Consider the following 19,492-nt stretch of genomic DNA (forward strand, 5'->3'; position numbering starts at 1 on the left):
TCAGGGACCAGAGACTCAGAGCGAGGAGACATTCTAATAGAGTCAGCTTGATACCCCAAAATAAAATAATAAATTTTAGCTCTTGTCCCCTCCTCCTACCCCCACCCCCTCAACCCTGTGTGAGATGTTGGGTTTCTTCTTCATGAGACATTGAGAAGTCGCAGTGGTTGGAGAGGCGTAGGGGGTAGACTACCTCTACTCCTCCCTCGCCCCCCTTTTTTCTCTCTGGGAGGAGGAGGAGGAGGGGAAGGGGGCTTGCAGAGCAAGCGATGGATGAGGAAAACATGACGAAAAGCGAGGAGCAGCAGCCTCTGAGTTTGCAAAAAGCCTTACAGCAGTGCGAGTTGGTCCAAAACATGATAGACCTGAGTATCTCCAACCTGGAAGGGCTTAGGACCAAATGTGCTACCTCCAACGACCTCACACAAAAAGAAATCCGGACTCTGGAGGTAGGTGTTGCTTACGGGGGCAAAAATTACAATGCTTCCTTCCCTCTCCTCTCTCCCCACCATCCCCTTTCCTTTGATTGTGTTTGTTGGGGGCTGGGGGCGGGAGGGTAGCCAGGGGGGCACGGTGTGGTTTTCTGTGATTTATCTTCTTGCAAAGCCTTCCCTGGATGTCCCTGTACTGTACTGCTGTCGTCTACGCTTGGCTGGGTGGTGGTAGTAGTAGTAGTAATTGTTATTCTTTATTTATTATTATCCTTGCGGCGGTTATTATCATTCGCTTCCTCTCTGAGGAGTGAGTTCTCTCTCTTTTCCGCTTGTGGATTTGTTTATATGCCACGGGGGCTTGTGTGCTGGGTAAGACATTAAGGCGCTGCAGAGAACCCACGTGATCTTGCGCATTCTGCAGGTGGTCAAAAGGTGGTTTTTGCTCGCAGAATGGGGTTGCCTGTAAATATAGACCTCTTCTTCTCCCCACTGCCTGCCCAGCCTCCCTTTGGCTCCTTGGATTTTTTTGTTTGTTTGTTTTTTCAGTGATATACATGCAGGAGGCAAGATGCATTAAAAAAAAAAATTCCCCATTGAGCTACCCATTTTCAATCAAATCATTCTGATGCAGGGAGCTGTTGCAGGCCTAAAACGTGTAAAAAGATTTAAAAAAATATGCCCGGATCAGCATATCAGCACAAGTAGTATGGGAAAAGACTCTTGAATCTCCCTGGGACCCTGAGGAAGGGGGTCGGAGGAGGAGTTATCTTCGGCGGTATTGTAACATTCTCTCCAACAGAACTTGAGGGGGAGTTTGGAGCAGTCTTGTGGGGGGTGGGGTGGGTGCAAAGTTAACTCAGAAAGAAGATGGCAGAAATGATTTCTTCTGAAGGCCATTTGGTCAGAGGAGGAAGATTTTTAAGAGAATATGCCTGGTGTCCACAAATTCATTGGGCATCCAGGTTGTTTGAAACATCCAAAGGGCTGGGCTCACGTCCCTCCCTCAAACTGGCCCAGCCGTACACATGGCTTGATTAAATTTGGGAACTCCCAATCGCTGGCAGTTGCTGAGTTTCCAAGGCCTGAACTCTTCAGTCCTGAACAGAATCTTTTAGTCCTGGTGCCCCCCGCCCTTCCAGTCTGGATGACTACCTCTCTCCCATTCACTTTCAAGTCTTTCTTTTTCCTGCATGGTTTTAGATTGGGCTGGCTGTCAGCAGGCAGGAAGGTCATCATTTGGAAAGTGGAGTTGGTCTGTGTGTTAAATATGCTGTTTGCTTCCCTGGAAGGCTCTGTGCACCTGTCATCTGGGAAAATGAGCCTCAGAAATGAAATAAGATGAATGTCGGGGGGTGGTTATCAGAGGAGTGGAAATTCTGTTGGGAGGCACGGGTATTTTCTTTCTCAGAGCTTTGGGAGAGCAGTCTGGGCTAGGATTCTGCTGCTGGAGGGAAAAGTGTGGGATGCCCTGACCCAGCCTTCTGTCGGAGCAGTGCCCAAGATCCGATTCTGCTCAGAACTACGTGCAGAAAATAAGTAACCCAAAGGGCCAACTGCAGTCGCTTCTGTTCCTCTGAGCCAGGAGTCCCACCTGCTGGTTTGTGTATTACTGTGTAAGTTTCTCAGTTTTCTTTTCCTCTGTTGGACATGCTCCATCCTCTGATAACTCCCTGGACAGTGGTGATGGTCACAGTGGACCCTGGATTCTGTTGCCGCTTTTCTGCCTGGTGATTTTTTTTTCTTTTTATTTATTTTTAATCCTCACCTGAGGATATTTTTTCCATTTATCTTTAGATAGAATGGAGGGGAGGGGGGCGAGAGAGAGAGAGAGAGAGAGAGAGAGAAACATCTATGTGAGAGAGACACATTGAATGGTTGCCCCCTGCACGACCCTGACCAGGGTTGGGGACGAACTGCAACTGAGGTATGCGCTCTTGGCTGGAATCGAACCCACGACGCTTTGGTCCGTGGGCTGATGCTCTAACCACTGAGAAAACCGGCCAGGGCTGGTTTTCTTTTTAAACTGGGGCATGGAGGCATTGGTATGGTGGGAAAATGGGGATTGCATCTATTTGTCCATTTCCTAGTCGCAGTATGCCTCGGAGCATGTCAGCCACTTCACCTGTATTGCCCGCAGAAGGGTCTTGAGTTCCCCATCGTCAGGGCTAGGGTGGGGTCACTGAGGAGGGGCTGGCGACTCAGGGGCTAGCCAAGTCCTGCCAAACCCCGTGTAGCCTTTGAACCCACAGGCTTTCTACATCCCAATAGTTCTCAGATTTTGTAGATCCAAACCACCCAGGGAGCTTGTTAAAAATGCACAGTCCCAGACTCTAATCCCAGAGAGTCTAATTCAGTTGGGATTGGAGGGGAGATTTAACACACAGTCCACATGTTTCTGATGCATGTTTTTACATGAACGCTTTGAGAAACACTAATCTGTTAGGACATAGATATACATATTTCAGCTATTTGGTGGTGACAACTTTCTGTTCCCAAACACTAAATAAAGTATTACATTGAATATACTATCCCTGAAAGGCCTTGATAATAAGCAAAATTTACGGACATGCATATACTCCTGTAGAAACAGAAATGTACAGCATGGGCATAGCCTTCAGGAAGCGAACTTCATGGTTAGGGAGAGAAGGCTAATCATAGATATGTGAAATAATGTTCAGGTCCAAACAGTAAATCATAGGAGGAAAAGCATGTGGGTCTATTAGGAATGTGTTCAGCTGCACGAAATGGAAAATCCAACCACAGTGGTTAATGCGATAATGGTTCCTTTTTCTTACGTAACAAGGAGTCTGGAGGTATGCAGTTGGCTCATTAAGTTGATAATATCAGAGCTGATGTCTTTGCAAATACATGGTTGCAAGATGGCCCCTAGAGCTCCCGCCATTCCTCCAGGTTCAAGGCAGGAAGGAGGGGAACTGGGTGAGAGTCAGGGCATAACCGATCTGCATCTTTGTTCGGCTCCCCCAGGACACCTCGTCCTCCCCACCCCACAGATGATGTTTAATTATGTCGCCTCGATCAGAACTGGGTCAGACGGCTAGTCCTAGCTGCAAGGCTGGGAAATGGAGAAGTGGGAACACCACTGTGCTTGGCTTGGTGGGTCACGATCCATTGCCTTGGTTGACCTGTGGCCACTGCATACAAAAACCAGGGTTCTGCCAGCATGGAAGGAGGCACGGGGGGATACTCGTGGCCAGCCAGCACGCCGGTCACCATGTCCTAGGGAGAGGCTTGGGTGGAGGAGAAAGGTCATGAGCTGTGGAGTTAGATTGATGTCGTAGTTTTGAATTCTAGTTTTTCTACTTACTTTATCTTGGGCAAGTGATTTAAATTTTCTGACCCACGGTTTAATGTTTGGCAAACTGGCAGTGATAGAATAACATTACCTACCTCAGAGGTGGTCATGAGGGTGGAGAGAGATGACATTTTCAAGGGTCTGGGGCTATCTCCAGCACAGTGCCTGCAGGGCTAAATAATGATGGCTGTTCTGATTAGCATCACATGGTATGGAGGCGATGACATAGACTGGAACGCCGCAGGTCTAAGAGAAGAGTTCAAGCAGCATTTCCAAAGATGGTCCGATGGAGTCCTGGTTTTGTGGAATGTTAGCATTTCTCATTCTTTCAACAGATGCTGAAATCCAGGCCCTGTACGAGATACTGGTAGTCAACAAGTATTCTGTAGACAAGATGAATTCTATGGTTCCTATGTTTGGAAAAGGTTGAGTTAAGCAGAGGGGAGCAGGCGTCTTTATTGCGGGACTTCTCTGAGCCTTTAGTATGTCAGATACGTATATTGTGACTCCAAGAGAGGGCGGAGTCTGGAGTTTCCTTTTTTCAAGGGTATCTCTTGGGATTGATGTTCCATAGAATGCACCAGGGGAATCATTTGACAAAGCAGGGAAGCGGTCCTGGTTAGGGACCTGGGGACAGTGAATGGAGCGAGGAATGGGGAAAGTTTAGATCGCAGTAGACAGCTCGCTGGACCCAGACAACGAACCAGATGAAGGCACTTTTTCATGCCTCCGTGGGGCAGCTCAGAGACCACTTGGCCCAAGAATGGACAGGATCTGATAAAAGTGTCATTGCAAATGAATTTCGGTTGCTAACTCCTGGGGTCTGACGTAGCATAGGGGAATCAGATCAGCAGAGTTTCATCCCCTTGAGGGAGAAGATAGAAGTCTTCAAAGGTCTGGGAATGAATACCATAATAATAAAAAAAAAAGATGTTTAAAGGTTAGGCTGATGGCAGCCCGCAGCAGGGTCCATCAGATAGTGAATAGTTGAGGCTTTGTGGGCCCTGTGGTTTCCATCACAACCACCCAGCTCTGCTTTTGTTGCATGCAGCAGCCTCAGACAATAACCAAATGAGCATTTTCCAACAAAACTACCCACGGACCCTGAAATTCAAATTTGATATCATTTTCATGTTACAAAATATTTCTCTATTGATTTTTTCCCTAACCCTCACCTGCGCCCTCACCCTGGTCCATGAGCTGTAGCTTGCAGATCCCTGGTCTATAGGGTGAATGGGACAGAAAGACCTGGAGGCACAGAGATCATCTGAAAGGCAAGCGGTGACTCTGGTGGGCGCAGGCCAAGTGCAGGTGCTTCTGACCTGGGCTCTGTTTTGGTTGAATTCGAAGGGGAGGGAAATACCAGGGATTGGGTTGGGGGTGGGTAAGTATCTCCTTGTACAGCAAGGGCACTGGAGCCGTATACATATCAAGTCTTTGTTCTTCATGTTCCGTCTCCATGATTAGGGTGTAACAAACCATCCCCAGACTGATTTATGTTTAGGAAGCTTTGGACTCCAGACAGCAACTTGTTATTTCCCAGGATTCTGTGCGTTGGGATCGGCTGGGAGGTTCTTCTGCGGGTCTTGCCTGGGCTGGCTCACGTGACCACGTTCAGCGGGCAGATGGGCTGGTGGCGGAGACAGCTGACCCTCTCTCTCTCCAGTGGGACAGTCTGGATTTCTTACAGGTCCCCAGTGTTCCAGGACGGCAAGAGCAAAAGTTGCAAGGTGTCTCAAGATTTGGAAGTCGCACAGTGTCACTTCCATTGGGTTTTAGGAGTCCATGCATGTCACACGGCCAGCCTGGATTTAGATGATGGGGGACTAAACTCTGCCTCTTGGTGAGAGGAGTTGCAAAGTATTTGTGGCCATATTTCATTTCTTTAAATTTTTTTTTTCCTTTATTGATTTTAGAGAGAGAGGAAGTGAGAGGGAGAGAGAGAGAGAAACATCGATGAGAGAGAACATGGATTGGCTGCCTCCTGCACGCCCCCCACTGGGGATCAGGCCCACACCTGGGCATGTGCCCTGACCGGGAATTGAACCGGCGACCTCTTGGTGCACGGGTTGAGCTCAACTACTGAACCACACCGGCAGGACCATATTTCATTTCTAACAGGTGTAATTATTTAGTGAGCACCTACTGTGTGCCCAGCACGGTTTTAGGCACCGGAAGCCCAGTGGTGAACAAGGCGGGTGAGGCTCCTGCTCTCACTGGCTTTCATGTGTGTGTGAATGTCAGGGTGGGGTGGGGCCAGGCAGGCAGTGGACTCAGAGTGCTGGTTCGAGTATTAAGTAGGGTCGGCTGTAGGCTGTACCAAATCCCTGCACGTGTAGCGGCCCTGGTAGAAGTCTTTTTCTTGCTCACAAAACAGTTCAAGATGCACGTTCTTGGTTGATGGGCCATTCTCTCATACTCCAGGCCCCTTCCATTTTGCAATTGTCATTGTTTTCATCCAGAAAGGGGAGAAAATGTGGAGAAGGCAAAGTCCCTTAAAACCTCACCCCTGAAGTTGCCTTTATCAGTTCTGCTCGCATTTCATTGGCTAGAATGTAGTCATTGCAAAGAAGTTGGGGAGGGGGCCCAGGAAGAAGAGAAAAACAGTTTGCGGCATAGCTCGGAGCCTCCGCCATAGCCAGGGAGAAGCTATTGGACAGTCATCTGTTGCTCCACAACTAGACACTCCAACACAGTGGCTTGAAACCAGTCATTTATTTGCTCACGAGTCTGCCACTTAGGCTGGACCCAGATGGCCAGTTCTGCTGCTCTTGCCTGGCTCATTCATGTGGTTGTGGTCATCTGGTGGTTCGACTGGGGACGCGTGGTGCAAGATGGACTTGTTTGTGTGGCCGGGGTACTTCAGTTCTCGTCCGCATGGCTTCTCCAGCAGGACAGCCCGTTTTCTACACGGTGCAGCAGCAGTGTTCCTCGGGCCAGACCCCAGCACACAGCCCCTCGTAAGCCTCTGCTCCAGTAACCTTTGCTAGTGCCCCATTGGCCAAAGCAAGTTATGTGGATAAGCCCAGAGTCAATGTGGAAGTCACTGTCCAAGGGTACGGATTCCAGCAGGTGTGTTCACTGGGGGCCAACAAACAATCTAATAAATCAATGTACCACAGCTATGACAAAACCAAACCAAAATAAAACCAAAAGGGCGTGGGCAGGAGAGGGAGAGGCATGGCTAATCAGCCAGGATCTCTCGAGGACGTTTGCTGGGTTGAAGCACACCATGAAGTATCCGGCGAATACATCAGCGGAGGGCACAGCAGATGCATTTCTTGGGTGGGAATGCTCTCAGCATACTGTTACAGCAGTGAGGAGACCACTGTGGTTGGAGTGGAGCAAGTGGGTGTGGGGCAGGGATGAGGGGCACAGTGGGAGACAAGCAGGAACCTGGATTTTGTTCGGTGAACAGGGGGAGCTTATGTTTTTCAAGATTGCTACAGGAAAAGAGACTGTAGGAGGTAAGAATGGGAGCTGGGAGACAAGTTGGATGGTTACTGTGGAAGCTAAAGCCAAAAGTGACTGTGCTTTGAGTTGTTAATGGTTGGGGATGGGCAAGTGGCTACATTCAGAAGGTCAAGTGCATGGGAGGTGTCCATGAATTTAATATGGGGGGGGGGGTGAAGGAAAAGAATTGAGGGTTGCTCCTAGGCGTTGGGTCTAAGAACTGAGTGAATGGTGGAGCCATGATTTGAAATGTGAGGACTCGGGGTGGACTAGTCTGAGCTTGACAGTCAAGTCCTATTTGGACATGTTGTATTTGTCAAGTAGACAGTTTGCTGTATGAGCCTGCACCTCTGAGGAAGGCTGGAGATACGAAGTTCTCTTAATATGTCAGGAACATATTTTCATATGATAAAATATTATTTTTAATACGTGCATGGTTTAACAGGGCTGCTCCATAATTTGTTTAACTAAAGTTCTATAGTCAGATGTTTGTTTGTACTTTTCCATGAGTGTAAATAACACTGTAGTAGACATCCTGGTGGCTTGTAGTGCTGTCTGCCTTCTGCTCCTGGAAGTGGGATTGCTGGGTCCAAGGACATGCATGGTTTCAGGACTTTGATAGGTTTTGCCAAGTGACCCTTCACCAGAAGGGTGGACAAGGGTCCATTTCCCCACATCCTCGGCATGGATTTGTGTTTTATTTCATTTTTGGTTGCCTGGGTCTTGATGACCGAGAGCTCAGGGTTGGGGCAGTGGCGTCAGGTTGGAATCTCATCTTTCCGGTTTCTAGTCGGGAAGGATCTGGGAACCCGCAGGGCCGAGAAGAGGACCTGTTTTTTTGTACAAAGTGGCCAGTCTGTGAAGACCCAGCCTCTTCTTTCTGCCTTGTTCTCACAAAGACCGGGTGGGAGGTGGTCTCCCAGTTCGGAGTTGGTGGCAAAGTTATTTCTGAAGGGTTTACTGCCCCTGTAGGTTTTGGAGTGGCTTCTAATGGGGAACGTGTCACCCTGCTTCCTCCAATAAGCAGAAAACCTGGGTGTCTTCCTCCCCCAGAGAATTGGTCATTTTCTGGGCTCCTACCCCCCGAGCCCCAACTGCTGGGACCTGGTCGTCACCCTCACCCCCGTCGTGATGCTCCGGATCGGGGGACGGGGAGGAGTCCCGCTAAGGAAGCCGAGGGGCACGTAGCATTGGGAAGGAGCATGGAAAAGCTGAGGGATCGGAAGGTACAGAGGGACAAAGACGGGAGGAGCAAGTCACAGCGTAGAATGATTTCCTTCAGCAGGGTTTCTGTGACCTTTGGAAGGTCCCTCAAGTGGGTAGTGACCCCAAGGGCGGTGGTTCCTGTCTCACACGTGAGCTGACTGAGGCTCAGAGTGGGCGATTGGACCCGAACTGCAAAGGCAGGCAGCCCCCCATGGAGGGAGAGGGGGTGCTCTCCTGCAGCTTCCCCAGGGAGCACTGGCCTGGCGGGGAGGAAGGAGGACCAGCAAACACGGGGCGAAGGGCCAGTGCAGAAGGGAACCATGTGGTCAGAGGCGAAGTCACAGGGTTCAGGAGAGTCGTGGTGATGGCATTCTCTGTCGCTCAGATGCCAACCCTTGAAAAGAAAACAGGACCGATAGAGACAAAGTAGAGCGTCCGCAGAGACAAGGAAAGATGAGAAAAAGAGAGGCAAACATTTTAGACCTGAAGTCCGGTATGGCGGCCACTTACTAGTTGGCTACCACCCAGTGGAAACGTGGTGAATTCTAATCGCGATGTGTCTTTAGTGGAAAACCCACGCCAGTTCCCCAACTCCTAGTCCCAAGAAGAGAACGTAAACTGTCTCATTCGTGATGTGTTTCTATGGACAACACGTTGAAATGACACTGCTTTAGATGTATTGGGTGAAATCAACTGTGTTACAATTAATTTCACCCGTATCTTATTACTTTTTTATCTTTTTTTTCCTGAGGATACTAGAAAATTTTAAATTACGTAGGTGACTCCCTGTTATTTCAGTTGGACAGCGCTGCTTTTGAGCATTGAGGTGATTTCTGTTTTGCTGTAATGGAAATCGGTTGTTGTTTTTTTTTAATTTTTTTTCCCTTTTTTGATTTTAGAGAGAAAGGAAGTGAGAGGGAGACAGAGATAGAAACATCAATGAGAGAGAACATCGATTCACTACTTCCTGCATGTCCCCCACTGGGGATTGGGCCCACAACCTGGGCGTGTGTCCTGACCCGGAATGGAACCGGTGGCCTCCTGATGCAGGGGTCGACCCTCAACCACCGAGCCACACCAGCCGGACAAAACCTAGTTCTTGATAAAGACTGCCCCCCTGGTTAGCAGGCAGCCATTGAGTCAAGCAGTGGGCACATTCCAAAGTCGGATACCCTCAGTTTCCCTGGGCCAACAGAAAGGTGACATGAAGGCTTGAAGAAAATAACTTAATTGAGTCCCTGGAAATTTTGGGTGGGCGCTTGAAGCAGCATCGCTAAGTAATTAGGAGGGCTTGGGCTCCACAGTAGGGACTGCTTGGGTTCTGGTCTGAGTTCGGGATTTATTAACCATGGGCAAGTGCTCTCTCCTTTCTGAGCCTCAGTTTCCTTGTGTATAAAGTCAGGATACTTTTACGCAGGGTTGTTAGGCTGGGCACAAGGAATCACGCACTAAAGAACTGAGCCGAGTGTCCAGAATGTGGCAGATCCTAAATACTTGTTAACCTTTGGTACTTGTGCTTATCCCTATGGATTGGTATGGGGAGGGGAGGGGATTCAGCCCTTTGTGGTGGTTCGCATACTCCCGCCATGCTGGGAGGTGCCATCCTTGAGTGTACCGTTCATTTGTTCAGTGAATGTTAACCGAGCCCCCCGTGTTTGCGAGGCAGCGGCTGACGCAGCAAGACCTGGTAAGAGACTCCGGAAGCCTTCGAAGGGGTAATGGCACCCCTGCTGCGGGGCTGCAGGTGAAATAAGTGAACAAGATTCTGATACTAGGTCTGAATCTTTGAATTCGCCCACAGATGACTCACTTCTCATCAGTGCCTGGCAGGCTTTCGTCTCTAAACCCTGTGCTCATCACAACTCTAAGTTGGGTAACAAAGTACAGTCATGTGCCATTTAACGACAGGGATACAGTCTCAGACATGTGTCCTTAGGCGATTTCATCCTTGTGTGAACATCGCAGAGTGCACATACAAAAACCTAAGTGGCATGGCCCGGTGACTTTCAACCTTGGTCATCTCAAGGCATACATAAACCAATTATTAAAATTCTGCGGCACACCAAAAAATACCTTTTTTGCCGATCTGACCAAAAAATAATAATAATAATAGGTGTAATTTTGATTCATTCACACCAGACGGCTGTTGTTGCGTTGGCTGTTGTCATTTTTTTTATTTGACAAGCTAAGGGAATAGAGGTCAGTGCCCCAGATTATATAGTCAGGTGTTGTCCTGGCTAGTTTGGCTCAGCGGTTAGAGCATCAGCTCGCGGACCGGAGAGTCCTGGGTTCGGTTCCCGCTAAGGGCACGTACCTTGGTTAGTTTGTCCCCGGCCCTGGTTGGGTCGTGTGGGTGGCAACCACTCGATGTGTCTCTCTCACATCGATGTTTCTCTCTCTTTCTCCCTCCCTCTCTTCCTAGCTGAAGATAAATGCAAAAAAAAAAAAAAAAATTTCCTCGGGTGAGGATAAAATTTAAAAATAAAATAGGTGTTGCATGTTTTGAAAATTCTTGTGGCATGCCAGCTGAAAAGTGCCACTCCAGCCTACTATACACCCAGGCTCCCTGACCTAGCCTGCCCCTAGGCTGCCAACCCGCACAGCATGTTACTGTACTCAGTACTGTCAGACATTGTAACGCAGTGGCATTTGTGTATCTAACATCTAAACATAGAAAATGTGCAGCCCTGGCCGGTTTGGCTCAGCGGTTAGAGCGTTGGCCTGCGGTCCAGAGAGACCCGGGTTTGGTTCCCGCTTAGGGCACGTACATCGGTTGCAGTTTGTCCCCAGCCCTGGTTGGGTCGTGTGGGTGGCAACCACTCGATGTGTCCCTTTCACATCGATGTTTCTCTCTCTCTCTTCCTCTCTCTCCCTCCCGCTCTATCTGAACAAAAAAAAAAGAAAGAAAAGGTGCAGTCAAAATATGGTCTAAAGGATAAAAAATGGTACAGCTGTAGAAGGTACCGATCATAAACAGAGCTTGCAGGACTGAAGTCGCTCTGGGTGAGTCGGTGAGTGGGTGGCGAGCCTCTGTACACACCTAGGTCATTACTGTCCACGACTGCGGACTTGGTGAACACGGGGGTACACGGAATTTGTACAACGGGAGATTGATAGCACAAGAGACAACGATGCAGTGAAGAGATGCAGTAAACACGGGATGGGGGTGCTGCTGCCAGCACACTATTCCGCAGCAAACTTTTTTCTTTAGAAGAAGAAAGAGCACACTCTAAAATAATGACAGCCCTAGCTGTAGCTCAGAGTGTTGTCTCAAAACACCAAGGTTGCAGGTTCTATTCCTGGTCGGGGCACATACGAGAATCAACCAATGCATGCATAAAGGAGTGGAACAACACATCGATGTTTCTCTCTCGCAAATCAATAAAAAAAAAACAATAAAAACATAGTATAGTAAATACATAAACCAGTAATATAGTCATTTATTATCATTATCAAGTTTCATGGATACATAATTGTATGCGCTATATTTTTTTTTAATGTCTTTTTTTTGGTTTTTACTGCTTTTAGAGAGAGAGGAAGGGAGAAGGAGAGAGAGAGAAACATCGATGAGAGAGAACATCGATTGGCTGCTTCCTGCATGCCCCCCACTGGGGATTTGGCCCACAACCTGGGCATGTGCCCTCACCGGGAATCGAACCATGTGTGCCTCTACCGGTCATGGACTTAGGTCTCACAACGCAAACTTGTCAAGTTTACGTGGGGAAGAGAAATGTCGGCAGCTGTGAGATCCAAGCGCTTGAAAACTTAAGGAGCTGTCTAAGCCCCCCACTTGCCCAGTGTCCAGCTTGGCTTGGTAATTTGGGGTGAGCACTACCTCCCAAGGCAGCTTTTAAAAAAAAAAAACATCAATTTTTTATTGTGGTAAAATTAATAAAACTGACCATTTTAAACATTTTTTAAATGCACCGTTTGGTGGCATTGAGTACAATGTTGTGCAACCATTACCACCATCCTTCTCCAGAACTTTCTCATCATCTCAAACGGAAATTCTACACCCACCAAATAACTCCCCAAACCCCCCTTCTTCAGCTGCATGGTAACCTCCATTCTGTTTTCTGTCTCTATGAATTGGCCTATTCTAGGTATCTCCTATAAATGGAATCAGAATAGTTCTCTTTTTGTGTCTAACTTATTTCACCTAGCATGACGTTTCTCGTATCCGTCCATGCTATGTAATGTATCAGCCCTTCATTCCTTTTTAATGGGTGAATAATGTTCCATTCTGCGGATAGACGCGCTTTGTTTATCCATTCATCTGTTGATGGACACCTGGGTTTTTCCCATCTTTGGGCGATTGTGAATAATGCAGCTCTGAACACGGATGTACAAGTATTTGAGTCCCTGATTTCATTTCTTTTGGGTACATACCTAGGAGTGGAATTGCTGGGTCACATGGTAATTTTATCTTTCATTTTTGAGAAACCGCCATACTCTTTTCCACATCAGCGGCACCGTTCTACATTCCTACCAGCAAGGCACCCAAGTTCCATTTTTTCCACATCCTTGCCAGCACGTGCTATGTTACATTATTTTTTGTTATAGCCATCCGGTGGCTTTGATTTGTATTTCCTTAATGACTAATTGTATTAAGCATTTTTTTTTCATGTGCTTATTGGCCATATGTATATCTTCTTTGGAGAAATATCTATTCAAGTCTTTTCACAAGGCAGCCTTTTGATTTGGGTGAGTTATAATGGTTAGAATTATCCTCCTCTGTCCAGTTGGATCTGCTTCTTGATGACCTCTATCCTGTGGTTCTGCTCTCTGGAGAAGAGAGAATGAGGCCAGTCTTTCCTCTTTGCTGAGGAAACAGTCTTTTTTTTTTTTTTAATCCTCAACCGAGGACATTTTTCCATTTTTTGTTCAGATAGAGCAGAAGGGAGAGAGAGGAAGAGAGAGAGAGAGAAACATCGATGTGAAGGGACACATCGAGTGGCTGCCACCCGCACGACCAACCAGGGCCGGGGACAAACTGCAACCGAGGTACGTGCCCTTAGCGGAAACCGAACCCTGGTCTCTCTGTACCGCAGGCCGATGCTCCAACCGCTGAACCAAACCGGCCAGGGCAGGAAACAGTCTTAAGAGCGGTTTGCTCCATCTGGAACCTGCCAGGTAGACACAAGAGGTAGCCACGCCCACAGACTCCTGACAAATCTCTAACTCAAAACTTTGCAGCTACCTTCTCCTTACTCTCTCCTGTGTGAGTTCCAGTCTTAGGGAATTCTGGAATCTGGGGTTGTTGGCAGTGATGAGTTTTCCTTTGTCTGTGCACCAACCCTACCCAGAGTATTACGCCAATCAGAAGTAGTCGTGAACATTTCCCTGCGTGCCCATCACAAGGGCGCTGGGGTGGTGGCTGGGCAGGGTTGGGCAGCCTGGACTTCAGCAATGAGGCAAATAGACAGGTATATTTATAAAATAATAATCAAGGGGCCATGCAGGGGCTTTGTATTTATTAGAAGGCAGAGCCAAGTTTAGATGTCACTTTAAAAAAATTTTTTTGGAGAAACAGTGCTTTGTGATAAACCTTAAAAGAATATTATTCCTTTAATATGTTGCTGGATTTGATTGATTACTCTTTTACTAGGGATGTTGGTGTCTATGTTCATGAGGGATATTAGTCTGCATTGTTTTTTTTTTTGTACTGTCTTTGTTTCATTTCAGAATCAGGGTAAACCTGGCCTCATACAATGAGTTGGGCAGAGTTTCCTCAGATTATGTAGAATTGATGTTATTTCATCTTTAAATGCTTTATTTATTTATTTTTTTAGTTTATTTTTTGTTCAGGTAGAGTGGGAGGGAGAGAGAGGAACAGAGAGAGAAACATCGATGTGAAAGGAACACATCGAGTGGCTGCCACCCGCACAACCGACCAGGGCCGGGGACAAACTGCAACCGAGGTACGCGCCCTTAGCGGGAACCGAACCCGGGTCTCTCAGGACCGCAGGCCGACACTCTAACCGCTGAGCCAAACCGGCCAGGGCATCATCTTTAAATGCTTTAAATGCTGGCAGAATCCCCCAGTGAAACTGTCTGGACCTAAAGACCTCCCCTCTATTTGTTCCCCCAGAAGATTTTTAACGACAAATTTAATTTAAAAACGTATTCCTGGGTGAATTTTGGTAGTTGGTTGCTTTTCAGGAATTGGTACCCTTGATCTAAGTTGCAGAATTTACATGATTAGAGTTGCTCGTGCTGTTCCCTTTTTAACTTTTCAGTGTCTGTGGGTTCTGTAGTGATGTCCAATCCTTCATTCCGATGGCGATGATGTGTGTTTCCTCCTCTTGTTATTTGTCAGTCTGGCTAGAGGTTTATCTATTTTATTCATCCTTTGAAAGAACCAGTTTGGGGCTTTATTTTTCTCTATTGTTTTTCTGTTTTAAATGTTACTGATTTTTGTTCGTATCATTGCCTTTCTTCTGCTTGTCTGCGTTTACTTGCTCTCCTTTTTCTATGTTCTTGAGGTGGATACTTAGACTGTTGATTTGCAAGTGTTCTTCTTTTCTGATGGAAGTATTTATTGCCGTCACTTCCCCTTGACGGACTACTTTCACTGCATCCCACAGATTTTGATATATTTTCATTTCTCTTTTGTTCACGATATTTCCCAATTTCTTTTGAGGCTTCCTCTTCAATACATTTATTCATCAGGAGTCTCTTGTCTCCTTTCCAAGTGTTGTGTATATTTTCTGTTATCTCACTGTGATTGATTTACCATCTAATTCAATTATGGCCAATGAACACATTTTGCATGGTTTCAATGCTCTTAAAATGTTCAAGGTTTATTTTATGACCTAGAATATGTTCTCTCTTGGTGAACATAACACGTGCACTTGAAAAGCACGTGTATTCTGCTCTTGAGTACAGTGTTGTATAAATATCGATGGAATACAATTGGCTGACGGTCTTGTTGAGAATCCTCTATCTTCTTGCAGATTTTTTCTCAGGTTGTTTCATTGATCACACAGAAGGGAGTGTTGCTGTCTCCCACTGTCATTGTGGATTTGTCCATTTCTCCTTGCAGTTCCATCAGGTTTTGCTTCATTTGTTTTGTTTGGCTAAGTGCAGACACATTTGGGATGGTGGTTTTCTCAGCGACTGGACCCTTTATCATTATGTAAAGTTACTGTTTATCCTTGGCAATTGTCTTTGCTTTGAAAATGACTTTCTTGGCTACTGATATATCACCTTCTCTTTTCTTTTAGGCTTTTAAAAATTGAGATAAAATCCACATAACATAAAATTCACCATTTTAACTATTTTGTTTTTTTATCCTCACCTGAGGACATTTTTGCATTTATCTTCAGATAGAGCAGGAAGGAGAGAGGGGGGAAGAGAGAGAGAGAAACATCGATGTGAGAGAGACACATCCAGTGGTCACCACCCACACAACCCCCACCGGGGCCGGGGACAAACTGCAACCGAGGTACATGCCCTTAGTGGGAACTGAACCCGGGACTCTCCAGTCCGTGGACTGACGCTCTAACTGTTGAGCCACACCAGCCAGAGCCATTTTAACTATTTTAAAGTATCCAACAAAATGGTCCTTAGTATATGCTCACTGCTGTGCAGCCATTGCCCCAATATTGGCATCAACACACACACACACACACACACCCACACCCTTGTATCTGTTAGTGGTCAATCCCATTTCCCTGCCCTCCATCCCCTGGCAACCACTAATCTATTTTCTGTTGCTATGGTTTTACCTCTTCTGGATATTTCCTATAAATGAATAGATGGCCTTTCACGTTCTGCCCTCTTCACTTAGCATAGCGTCTCCAAGGTCCCCGCCCATGTTGCCGCGTTTGCCAGTGCGCCCTCCCCTCTTAGGCAGAGTGAAGTACCATTGGCCCGATGCACCCACTGTGCTGATCGGCGGGCGTTGGGGTTGCTCCCCACCGTGGTGGTGGGAACGAACAGAGCTGCTGCGAACACTTGTTTACCAGGAGGATGAGGACCCTTTGGGAGGAATCTGTTTTTCTTCTGATAAAAACCAAAGGAATGTCCCCACGTTGGGGCCGGTCCACAGTGAGGAACTTGAGAGTCCGAAATTCCTCCCATACCTTTTGCGGTTGTGCATGCGGGTCGACGTGACGGTCCCCGAGGCGCCGGCGGGCCTGGTTCTGCACGCCGGTTCTGAACCGTCCCCACTGCCTTCAGAAATGGAAGTCATGAAATCAGTCACTTTGAAGGCAGTTCTAGACGGCACAGCACAACACACCGGTATGTTTCATCAAAGAGCAAAGTGAACACTTAGCCCACCACCCACAGATCAACATTGTTAACACCTTGTTATATAGTCTTCCAGGCGTGTCCTCATGCCAACATGTGTCTTTATGGGACTTTTAAGAATAACCGTGTTTCACATATTTACACCTAAAAGTTGACTTTAAGACACGAATGCCTTTCCCTGCCAAAACCATGTTTTAATAGCATTTCCAATGACTATTAACATTCCAGCATAGAGGTATAGCATCATTGAGTTGACCCAACTCCCTTTGGTGAGTTAGATTATTTCTGATTTTTTTTTCCCCTCTCATAAACACAACCTAATGACGACTTTGGAAATGAAATCTTTGTAAAGCATTCTGGTTCGTGTCCTTAAGATGTATACATGAGAAATCGAATCAGTGTGTGTTTGGAAGGCTTTTACTCGTCCAGGGGTCGATGGCCCTCTAGAAAGAGTGTCCCATGTATAATCCTCTCAGAGTTGACAAGGGCAGAGTGTGGCTTTGTGAGTTCAGGAATGATAACTATCAGAGGTAAATGTTCCCAATAAATCTGTGACTTAAAAAAAAAAGTCACTTCACTACAACTATGAATCAACTTGTGATGAGCTAAGAAACTTGGGGCAGGCATGTGTTTTTGTTGGTTGTTTGTTAAGCCTCACCGGAGGATATTTTTTCTGTTGATTTTTTGAGAGATTAGAGGCAGGAAGGGGGAGAGAGAGAAACAGAAACATCAGTGTGAGAGAGACACATCCATTGGTTGCCTCCTGCACGTACCCCTACCGGGGCCGGGAATGAACCTGCAACCCAGATACTTGTCCTTGACTGGGAATCAAACCCGTGACCCTTTTGGTGCGTGGGCTGATGCTCTAACCACTGAACCACACTGGCCAGGGCAGACATGGTTTTTAAAAATGCACGTTTTGGTTTAAATAAATACAGAGTTATAATCACGTTACTGATGCGGAAGCCTAATTTAAGATGAAATTTTTCGGAAATGATGTCAGAGAGATGAGTTTTCTAGATGCGGCTGTCTCACAGTCAGTTGTTTACTGGAACTGGGCCGGAAACCCAGAGAAGGAAAACAGGCCAAAGTAAGAGATGTGACTGGGACCAGACACACACACACACACACACACACACACACACACACACACACACTTCAGACCTATACAGAAGTAGGGAGAACAACATAACGCTCCCATATGTACCCATCACACAAATTCAGCAGTGATCAAATTGTGGCCAGTAATCCCCCTCCCCCAATCTCTCTGGATTTCCTAAAACTGTCATAGCATTTCATCCTCAAGCATTTTAATATGTATTTCTAACAAGCACAGTGGACTCTGTTTTAAACATGACCCGATTGCTATTATCTTACTAATAATTCCTAGGTCAGATATTTACCTAAATAACAAATCAAACAGCTTTGCCCTAGCTCTGCTGGCTTTACTTAAAACAATCGCAAGCCTTGGCCAGGTGGCTCAATGGGTTGGTCATCATCCTGTGCACTAAAAGGTTGCCGGTTCAATTCCTGGTCAAAGGCACATGCCTGGGTTGCAGGCTCGATCCCCAGTAGGGGCCTGCAGAAGGCAGCCTGTAGATGTTAGCTCTCACATTGATGTTTCTCTCTCCCTCTCCCTTCCTCTCTCTCTAAAAATCAATAAACTATTATTTAAACACACACACACAGAAAAACCACAACAGTCCTGCAAACTGTCAGAATCACTTTATAAGAAAACAAGTCAATTTTTTTCTTGATCCCCAAAGCTAGCCTTCATGCTGGCCATTCGCGGATGGCCAGTGCCTTCAGTTCATTTAAAACACGAATAGTCAAATCCGCTCTCAACGGACAAGATGTGTTGCCGCCGAAGAGGATCATGACGGTATTCTGAGCGTGGCGTCTGGAAGGAAACTCCACGGCACGAGTCAGAGCTTTGGTGTTGGGTACTGCCAGCCATTTCCGACCTCTCCTCTAAAAGGGGGTGGTGGGTGACTGTCAGCCCCCTTCATCCATCCAGTCATTCACTCCATGTTGTGTTAAGTGCACTAGAGGAACAGGGTCTTGCCTGTATGGTACTCATGACCTACGAATATACCAGGCACCGTGCTGGGTTCCCGGGACACAGACTAGTGCTCCTGGATCTCAGGAAGACTTGCAGCATGATGGAATTAACTGGAGACAAGGAAAGGCTTGTCCGGGCAGAGGGATGGTATGTACGAAAGCCCGGAGCTAGGACGCAGCCTGGGGTATTTGAGGACGCCAAGGAAGTCCAGCGTGGCTGGAACGGAGAGTGTTTCAGGCCCGCGTGAAGGCGGGGTGGGGGTGGGAGAGCACTTTGCGGCTCTCCGAACTGGGTCCCTTTGCCTCTTTTCCGGCCTCATCTCCTCCTCTAGAAAGATGAAGCCGTCTCATCACCAAATTGAATAAAACTCTCTAACCTGTAATCGCCTCTTCGCAAACGCAATTCAGAAGCATAACACGAAGTTATTGGTCCCCAAGCAAGTTCTTTTACACCAGAACAAACACAGAGCCATCCCATAATAACAGTAGACAGGCGAGACCTCGAGCAGGGTCGGGCGGAGGGAGGGGAAGTGAAGCCGGGAGAGACGAGGTGGCGGGCTGGAAATACATCTCAGGTCTCCTGCTTTGTGGTTGATTATTAACAGCAGTGCAGAAAGTGTCTGCAGAGTTATGAAAAATTCATCCCTCGCCTGCTCCAGGTCTGGGAGCTGGCCATTCTTTGATCAGATTAACGATAATGAGAGCAGTCTTATATTAACTCAGATTAAGAGGAGGACTCTCCCCCACGACTGTTCGGTCATTGTATAAT

The 19,492-nt window shown here is 47.0% G+C and overlaps 1 protein-coding gene across 1 annotated transcript in view; it reads left to right on the forward strand.

Annotated features, from left to right (window-relative positions):
- The first annotated feature begins 269 nt into the window (after positions 1-269).
- KSR2 (kinase suppressor of ras 2) overlaps positions 270-19,492 on the forward strand; it is a 290,881-nt gene continuing 271,658 nt past the window's right edge. The window contains exon 1 of the mRNA XM_036277294.1: positions 270-449. Coding sequence (XP_036133187.1) covers positions 270-449 — 180 coding nt within the window. The remainder of the gene's footprint in view (positions 450-19,492) is intronic.

The sequence above is a fragment of the Molossus molossus genome, unplaced genomic scaffold, assembly GCF_014108415.1.
Source record: "Molossus molossus isolate mMolMol1 unplaced genomic scaffold, mMolMol1.p scaffold_m16_p_22, whole genome shotgun sequence".
NCBI classification, from domain to species: domain Eukaryota; kingdom Metazoa; phylum Chordata; class Mammalia; order Chiroptera; family Molossidae; genus Molossus; species Molossus molossus.